Source organism: Phoca vitulina, unplaced genomic scaffold (assembly GCF_004348235.1).
Source record: "Phoca vitulina isolate PV1807 unplaced genomic scaffold, GSC_HSeal_1.0 scaffold6, whole genome shotgun sequence".
Classification (NCBI taxonomy): Eukaryota; Metazoa; Chordata; class Mammalia; order Carnivora; family Phocidae; genus Phoca; species Phoca vitulina.
Genome location: NW_022589709.1, coordinates 33878734 through 33888606, shown reverse-complemented (window position 1 = coordinate 33888606; position 9873 = coordinate 33878734). Strand labels below are relative to the sequence as shown.

Genomic DNA, 9873 nt, shown 5'->3' with positions numbered 1-9873 from the left:
AAGGGTGGGAGCTGTGACTAGAGACTGTCTTATCTTTGCACTTATGTGAGATAATAAATTTCCTTAATGTTTATACTAATTTGATTCAGCATTTTGGCTTCTGTAGGCCAAAGCATCTGAACTACTATATAACATTTCCTTTCTAATAACCTTTCAGTTTATTTAGCTGAATCTTTTTCTAATGTCTAAGCTCTACAGGAACGCTGTTGGATAATTATATTGCTTTCCTTAGTGCTCTAAACATTTCTTAATTTGTGATGGCTCCAAATATCACTAATTGATGCAGAGCATGTGTGCTGCAAATAGGTTACAGGTGTAATGAGATAGAGCCTCTGGTCCTTAGGGTGACTGGGTAGAGTCTGGAGTAGCTGGAAACCTCATGGTGGTCATCTTTGTCCTGGAAGCAAGCAGCATCCTCCATTTATTCAAGAGCGCTGAATACATATCATTTTCCGATGTGTACACTGAATTAATGTATTGTTTAGCTTATTTCAAAATAATTAGAAAAGATATTTAATAATGCTAAACTTAAAAGTTCACATGGAATGTCAGTAAATTAAATTGGAACATCAATTAAATAATTAATGGAACAGTCTTCTAGTAGCCTGAAGTTAGCTCTACTTCTCTTTACTCCATATCCCTTTTGTGTATTATTGCCACTGACCCTTAAATTCTCTGTGGGAATAGGGAAACAATAACAAACTCAAGAGCTCTGGTTTAGAACACAGACCACCTGAGTTCCAGTCTCTGTCTGTCATGGGACTGTGAGTGACTCTAACCTTTCCAGAATCCATCTCATCTATTAAATTGAGACTGGAATTAGTTGATCCATAGCAGACCAAGTGCTTTATTTTGATGGAAAAAAAAAAAGTTTCTATATTCATTGGTTAGCTAATATGCTGCTTCTTTATAAATAAATGCTGTTTGTTACTCAGGGAGCTTATATTTTTTCCTCTCATGCTATTTATATTATATTTAGTCCTCCAACTATTTGGTTTTCAAATGTTAAATGGTAGACAGCAAGGATTTTGAAAATAGGTATAGCAGATAACGTCACACTATCTCCTCTGATAATGAATAGTAACTTCATAATAATTTAAAGTATTATATCCTTAAACTACAGAAGAAGCTCTGTGTAGGAGGATAAGAGGAGGTTAAGGACTGAAACATAATCAGTAGCAAATTTATGAAATTGTGTTCCCTCAAAAAGTCTTCATGAAGTGAAATGTAAAATGGTATCCAAACAAACAAAAACAAAATACCACGAAGAAATCCCCAGAATAAAGCAAAACAAAATTTATTATTATTATTTTTAAATATTTTATTTATTTATTTTGACAGAGAGAGACACAGTGAGAGAGGGAACACAAGCAGAGGGAGTGGGAGAGGGAGAAGCAGGCTTCCTGCCGAGCAGGGAACCCAATGCGGGGCTCGATCCCAGGACGCTGGGATCATGACCTGAGCCGAAGGCAGACGCTTAACGACTGAGCCACCCAGGCGCCCCAAAACAAAATTTATTATTATTCTTTTGAGGGTAGTTAGGATTCTGAAACATTTTGCTTGCTTACTCTTTTTACACTCCGTTACAAAACCACAAGTCCTTAAATGTCCTGTGTGTGTGTGTGTGTGTGTGTGTGTGTGTGTGTGTGTATAGGAATGGGGGAGGGATGGGAGGCAAGAGGTTGGCAGAGAGGATAAAGAAGTTATTTATCTCTTTCTCATATCTCAGAAAGACATGATGACCCACCTATATTTGCTACCGCAGCAGTGAAGCATTTTTACCACAAGTCTGCAGAATTGAAGTATTTAAGACAAAACACAAGATAACGTGTTTCACACTTAAAAGCATGATAGACTCTAGCTTACAGGTAAGGTGAAGTGAGGAGATTTAACACTCTGTGGAGTTTTAAATATCTCTGATACTAAGTGCTTTGGCTGCAAAAATAACTCCAAAGGAACATGACCTGACCTAAAGTATAGGGACGAGTCTCTTATCTGAGCAATATAAGGTGTAGAGTCCTTTTAATAAAATCCAGCCCTGCATATACTATATAACCTCTGAACACCCAGGGCACCAACCCTGTGGTTCACTTCCTGTTTGGGATTCTGAAGTGCCCCGGGGAAGGAGGGGAGCCTAAGGGCTCGGACTATGCTTAACACAGCGGGGAAAGAGCAGCTTTGAGGTATCATAGGACACAGACATCTTCTCTGTAATGATTACAAACATGCTACTGTTTCTGGCAGAATTTTCAACATTGCAAATGAACTAGAACTCTACCACTGCATCTGTTCACATATGCACTCATAAATTATTTATTGCATACTTACTTTGGGTTAGGATACAGCCCTTAAAAAGGTAATAACCCTCCCTTCATGGAGCTTTCATTCTTGAGAGGGAGATTGATAATACTGAAACAACAAACAGAAGCATTGTTTCAGAGAGTGATGAGTGCTGTGAAGAAAAGCAGGGTCCAGGAGACTGTTTGTGGCTATTTTCCGTGTGTGGTCAGGGAAAGGCTCTCTGCAGAGGTGACATTTGAGTCAAGACCTAGAGGACAAGAAGATACCAGCAGGCAAAGTACCAGGCAGAAGGAATCATTCTTGCGCAAGGAACACGCAAGAGGGATGGTTAACAATGCTGGATAGAACTTGTGGACTTCCAGGAACTGCAAGAAGGCCTCTGTGGCCAAAGCTTCGTTAGCACGTGTAGAGGAGGATCCGGAGTTAGACCAGGAGTTTCGCTTTTATTTTAACTGCGATTGGTATCCACTGGAGGTTTTAAAGATGGAATGGAAAGGGGGTGATTTAATACAGTTGACATTTAAAAATACAATATTGCATTTCGATATCACTTCTTTAAAACCTAATTTCTAATTCCGTACGGGTCAAACGACGCCCCAGCCGTCCCTGTTTGCCCAGGCTGTTTGCGGCCGCCACCGGCTTGTTTGCACCCGACGTCCTGCTTTTGACAGCTCCGGAGGAGTGTGTGACAGTTGGCAGGCGCAGTGAGGCACAGCCAGAGCCAAGTCGCTGCTGGGGCCAGGGCTGCGGGAGGGGAGGAAGGGAAGGAGGCTGTGGCGGCGCGCTGGGAGGGCCGAGGCTTTCACTGCGAGCGTAGCGGCGCGCCCACTTCGAACAAGGGATAAGGAAGCGGGCCCCTACGAACCCGGGGTCCCTGGGGCCCTGGTTGTTCCATCCCGAAGGTTCGCGGGGTAATGCCTGGATTTGACATTGAAAACAATGCTGGCTCGCGGTTGGAGGCAACGGCGCGAGTAGAGGAGGCAGGAGCAACTTAGAGAGTTTCCGCTTCAACTCGGTAGCTTCGCCTGGCCTGGCCACGGGCCCCTGCGGCTGCACCCACTGGAGCCGCAGGTGTTGATTTAAAGCTCGGCTCCAGCAGGCCTTCTGCTCATATATCGCGGCGTCCGCACCCCCGGCGAATCCAGCTCCAGGTTTTGTGATCCGCTTGCATGTAGAGGCCGCACCCTGAACTGCCCGCGCGGTAGGACTGGAACCTGGGCATCTGCGGCCCTGCGGGGGTCCCCGCCCTCCCATCCGTCTCCTGGCCTCCGACTGCTAGGGACCACTCTGGTGTGGGCGGGCAGCCTTTCCGGGATGACCCACAGCACCTGCTCCCTCTGGCCTTGGCGAAGTGAGCAATCTGGAGCCAGTCTCCGCAGGGAAACCGAAGCTTCGAATTCTGGGGAGCGACCTTCGCCCGGGGCGCCAGCTCTGCCTCCAGATCGCGGCCTCAGTGGCACCTCTCAGTGAGGCCTCTGTTCACCAAGCCGTCCGAATTAGCTATCCACTCACTCTCCATCACATCACCCTGATTTAATGCTCAGCGGGACATTTCTTTCAGTCTTGTGTGCCTTCTGTGTTTGTTTATTGTCCTGTCTCTGGAATGTCCACTAAACGGGGCATTGGTCGTTGTTTTGGGGTGCAGTATCGGGTTCCCGGCGCCTAGGACCCGGCCGGGCCGGGATGCAGTGAGCCGTCATATTTGCTGAATGAGTGAATACTGTGCCCCAGTATTGAAGAGCCTGAGCGGCAGGTCTTCCTGGAGGGGCGTGGCTCTTTCAAGCCCCGCCCATGAGGCTGCCCCCACCTCTAACCCGCTCCTCCCCTTCCTCTCCCAGGAGTCGGCCTAGGGCTGTGAGGTGTTTTTCCCTCCGGCCTCCCTCGCTCTTTCTGCAGCTGTTGCAAAAACCCGGAGCAGCGGAACCTCAGAGCGGCGGAGCGGCGCCGGCCTTCTCGGCACCTCCCCGACAGCCCCTGGCGGCCGCGCTGGGCATGCTCAGTCGACAGGGCCGCTTCAGTTCTTGGAGTAGGAAGCTTGGGCGCTTCGGCTGTAAGGAACAGCGGCGGGGGGAAAATGGATCCCTTTACTAACGGTGAGTAGGCGAGCAGAGGCGTCGGGGTTGGTACTCTCTGGGGCGCAGAGGGACGTTGGCCGTCGGGACACGCGGGGTCGAGCTGCAGTCGCCCCCACCGTGGGTTTCCCACGAGGGTTTGAGGGCGGTGGAAGCGGACTGGGGGAGGCAGCTGGAGCCTGGAGGTGGCGGGGGGGTGCGGGCCGAGGCCGGCGCAGGACCGGGGGCTGGCGTGAAGGTCAGTGCCACCGCCTGCCGAGGGCCTGGGGGCGTCGGGTGCCTCCAGACCCGAAGCTGCGCTGCGTGGCCAGGTGGGCGAACAGCAAAGTTTGGGCTGCTTTGCGTAGAGGAGGGGAAAGTTGGCCTTCTGGGTTTGCCCCTGGAGAAGGTGGTGTCCGCCAAGGCTCTTCTGGCAGCAAGGGTTAAGCCTCAGCCACTGCCAAACCAAACTTGTGTGGTGCGCAAGGAGCTGTCCCCCGTTGTCCTTCCTCGAGTTGCCTGCGTGACTTTTCCTAATAGGGCGGGGGGGGGGGGGGGGGGGCTTGGCAGGTTAATTTAGTAGGAGGAAGGGAAACTTGCAGAAAGGCTTGCTTGGTCCTGCTCTGCCGAGGAGGTGCCTGCCCGCATTGTCACCCTCCTGTCTGTTGGTGAGGCACTCTGCAGGGCGTTCAAGCTTCCTTTCACGGGCTCCCGATAATACCAGTTTTTCAGTCGAAGACTCATTAAATATCAGGGGTCCGTCATGGTGATATCACAATGTGACATGAGGCGAGAGTCAAAGCAGGAGCCTGCAGGAAGCCCTGCCAACAGCCACAGCTCTTTACCGAATGGACAGAATAAATCCCACCCTAGTTAAAACCGATGGCTTTTGTTTGGACCAGAAGTGCCAGAGTCACAATACAGGGGTGAGAAGTCTTACCATTTTGTGGCGTTGAGGATATGGATTTCCTTTTGGGACAGAAAGTAGGGAGAATGCCAGTAAGGGAGAATTCACACTAAAATTAGACGATTCACTCTGTAGTTGACATGTATTTTCTTGCGGGTGGTTTGTTACTTCAGGTAGACAATTTGTCGCATTAATAGAAGCCAGCGTCTACTCCGGTTTAGGTGGGTCACTTGCCTCAAGAGATAGAGACATTGCCCACTATATCCCAAACCCTAGCCAGACTTTGTTGTATGCTGTTCATTCATAGGACTGCAAATTACTCATTATATTCTTCCCTGTCCCTAACTCAGAATGCTTTATTCTACTGCCATCTTCCTGTCTGTACTGTCTAATTAGGCTTAATGATGGCAACTTTAATTCTGAATTTTCTTTCTCATTCAGGTTCTATTTGTAATTTCTAAGGCTCTAAGAATAGTGGGGTAAAGTTACTAAGAGAATTAAGGAATACTGGAACTGAAAGTAAACTTAGAGACCATCTAGTATTTTAAGTGTAAAATATGTTTAATACAAATCATTAAATCCTTTCAAATGAATATTCCAAGGCTTTTTCTTTGTCCTAGGTAGAATACCTAGAGCTTCCATGTTTGTAGGATGTTAAATGTGAACTTTCACTTAAAAAAAATTCCGCACAAGGCTGAGTCACCGATTTGGTCAAGACTAGTGCTAGTTGATTTGGCAGACCTGTGCCTACAGAATTAAGATACATTCTCAGATCCTCCAACTGGGGTCTTTTCTCCCTTCTTAAAATATGTTCCTCCTGATGTTAATATTAATATTTGCAGATTGTCACATTTGAGAGGACAATGGAAAAGTCCCAGAGAGGTAACAAAGAGGGAGGAATGCTTCAATTTCTATGTAGGAAATTGGATTTTTAATCTTTTTCCTGTCTTCCAGATTTTCAGAATCTGCTGGAAACAGTTTGACGGTGCATCATTTTAGTTAATGTGTTAATCACTTGTTGAAGGCTTATCGAAGTGTCCTTTAACAAGGAACTAGAAACTACAACATCTAAAGTCAACCAAAAATTAGCTCCTAGCAACTTGAGGTGCTTTTTAGGTTTAAGGCTGACTGTTTATTTATTTCAGACCTTTTGAAGGATAGCTTAGAATTTTTCTAGTGTCTTTAAACGGGACTTGTTTAAGTATGTTTATCTTTGTACTTAATCCTATTGAATACAAAGGATACGTACAGCTAATTCTTCTCCCCTAGGTCTGAGTATTTTGATGCAGAGTATTTCATTATCCCTAGAATTTATAATTACAGGATTTATCAAGCTTGATCTTGGCTTTTGTTGCGCATTCACCCTCTTCTAGTAAAATCTTCACCACGTACACTTTCTTATATATCCCTGCTTATAGAGAGGTGTGAGAGCTTAGCAAAACCAGTTTCAGCAGTTCCGAACCACTTGTCTTTCAATTAAAATGTTGTCAGTGGTTTCACGCTCTGACCTAGAAATTTGTAAAGGAGGCAGATTTAGTTTCTGTTTTGTCATTTTTGACTTTCAGTACTCATCTATTCCAGTAGGGCTTTCTGTACTTTCCCTGTTTTCCATCAAAACTTGCTGCTCCTGTGGCTCATTTGTCTTGGGCCCTCCCTGGTCTCTGCCTGCTGATAATGGGTTCATTTGATGAATATCCTATGTTAATCTGTCCAGGTAACATACTGCTTCAACCTATTTAATATGTGTATCTCCAGAAAGGGTTTTAAGAAGGGACCTTAGTGCCAGCAGTTCACATTTGGCTCAGGAGGTATTTTTGATCTTGCCCTTGGGAGGGGACTGCTGACTGTTACATACTGCAGACTATATCCAGTCTGGCTTTGGATTCTTGGTGACTTTTTTATGGGGAGAAAGATATGCTGGACTAGTACTCAAGATTGGTTTGCCAGTAACTGTTATGTCCTGTTAGGCAGTTAGAGGTGAAACTCTTAGAAAATAGTCATTTATATATTACAAAAAAACCCAAAAAACACCAAAAAACCCAAAAAATTGATGGCAACTCTCTAGATGTTTTGATAGATGTACTAGATTAGGGCAAGTAGTTATCTGATGACTTTATTTCTCTTTATTTCTTTATTTCTTCTCCTTTACATGCAGGATTAGGGTATTTGAGAATAATTTAAGTTCACATTAAGGACTATAAACGTCAAGGCTCAGTCTTAGAATCTGATCAAGGAGTTCTGAGGTTAGGGCTAGAAAAATGTGGGACTTCATTTTGAGGATACCAGAAGTATTCACCAGAAGGGAGATTTTGAGAACTTTATTAGGTCAGCAAATTCAGGATTTGGAAGCATATTGATGGAGAAGGCCTTTTTTTCCTGATACATACATATATTCATCATTTTTTTCTTATGAACAAAGTTCCCAGGAATCACTTTAGTACTACCGCCTGGTATATAACCAAACAAGGGGGATTTACCTGTCTTACAAACTATCTTTGTTTTTGTTTTCAGATTGACATCCAATTGGAACTATTACCCAGCTTCCAAAATGGGAAGTCTGGAGAACAAATTCGATATTCATGGGTTGTAAGGCAGTATCACATTGTGATTTCATCTTTTGATCTTACAAATAACAGTTGTCCTATAGCTATGCATTTCTTTTTTTAACAAAATAGCATCATCAGTCAAAAATACGAGCTTACCCCATTTTGTTTATATATATATTTTGTTCTATGATAAATGACCACATTGAAAGAAAATCCTTAAAATGGAAGATCATTGTTGCTCTGTGTAATGGAATATAAGTAAAAATATGTTTTTATCCTTCTGTCTTGAGTTTTCTATTTCAGTTAAGTGAAATAGGACTGTATAGAAGTCAGATGTTAACATCATTTAATATTCTAAGGTTGAGGCTGTAATTAGAAACTATCCAGTTTTTAAGGAAAGCAGTGGGGGGAAAGTCCTTTGTTTTGCATAACAATTTCCAAAAAAGTGTGTCTTGAGACAGACAGCATATTTTAGGAACGATTAAAATCAGTGATTTTTTTTTTAAAGATTTTATTTATTTATTTGAAAGAGAGAGAGAAAGAGCACAAGCAAGGGGAGGGGCAGGCAGAGGGAGAAGCAGGCTCCCCACAGAGCAGGGAGCCTGACAAGGTGCTCCATCCCAGGACTCTGGGATCCTGACCTGAGCCGAAGGCAGATGCTTAACCGACTGAGCTACCCAGGCATGCCTAAAATCAGTGATTATCACTTATCTATAGATAGTGAGAGATGTAAGATACATAACCAGAAAGATTGGTTATAAGGAAATTATCATACAGAAAATAAGCCAGGGGTGATTTCCTTTTCAGTAATTCATTCAAACACTGTCTTTTGAATGCCCACTTACAGCTAGACTTTCTGCTGGACACACTTGCAGGAAACCCACAAACCTGTCAGCAGATAATGCCGACCTAAATAAGAGAAATGAAATGGAAAAATCTAGTTTTGTTTTCATGCTAATATAAAACTAAGAAATATAGTAGAAACAAAAAGGCATTAAAACTTTAAGATAGTTTTCTAATTGTGAAATAAATGTACAGAATTGTCTTTATAGCCTGTTCATGTAACATCTGTCACCAGTAGGTTCACATTTGTAATGATTCAGTGTAATACTTCTGTTAGGAAACAACAGCATTCTGAACCCTCTCTGTGAAAGTATTAGGAAATTGAGATATGAAGGAATTTAGCCAAGGTTACTCCTGAAGTTGTGATGGAGCTGGATTAGGCCCATGGCTCTTGGCGGTTGAGGTTAGGACAGTGTCACTGTGTTCTGTCTGTTAGTTACCTCATGTCTTAAAAACTGTAGGAGGTTGGAACTAGAGCTAATAATACTAGTAGATCTTTCCATAATATTATTGGAGCAACGAGAGAAAGTCTTTCTTTTTTTTTGAATTTGAATCCCTAGATATGTACATTTTCTGAGTGTTCACAAGAAACCAGGATTGGGAATCAAGGGAAATTTTGGAGCTTTTGTTCAGCAATTTGTGTATCTAGTGGCCTTTGTAAAGAAAGCTGCTCATTGCTGTGGTGTTTCTGTTCAGCAAATAGGACAGAAACAAAATAGTTTTTGTTCCTTAGTCTATGGAAGGATGGTTAGGATTCCCTTGTAACCTGATTCGTTGTAATCCATATGTGATTGTCTTGGGAGTACCTGTAGGACTTTGAATCCAAAGATCTTTAGGGAAAATTGGGACTTAAGAGAATTAGTGATGAAGATGAAAGAAATATAGAGATTTAAGGTAAAGCGGGAAGCTGATAGGCAGAGATTTCCAAAATGGTCATATCTTGAGCCTTGCAAATCTTTGGCTGAGAAATGAGTTTAGTTTGGAGAGTAGGACACTGATGTATGAGGTCGAAAGATGGAGGAATTGGGGTTGGAAGGGGCAAGTAGATGGGACTGGTTAGACAAAAGCAGTTGAGAGATGAGGGGATGCGTGAGTTAAGACTAGCATTTGAAAGCCCTGGAAGGAGATAGAAAACATTTGCCACAAGTTAAATTATACTGTGTACTTCTCTCTCTGATAGTAAAAAAATTCATAGTCTCTTATAAGTTAAGACTGATCACTTTCC

General features: G+C 43.6%; 1 protein-coding gene across 1 annotated transcript in view; it reads left to right on the top strand.

The window, feature by feature from the left end:
• Positions 1 to 4173: 4173 nt before the first annotated feature.
• The window catches only part of LNPEP (leucyl and cystinyl aminopeptidase), an 85573-nt gene continuing 79873 nt past the window's right edge, over positions 4174 to 9873 (top strand). The window contains exon 1 of the mRNA XM_032403944.1: positions 4174 to 4394. Coding sequence (XP_032259835.1) covers positions 4376 to 4394 — 19 coding nt within the window. The 5' untranslated portion in view covers positions 4174 to 4375. The remainder of the gene's footprint in view (positions 4395 to 9873) is intronic.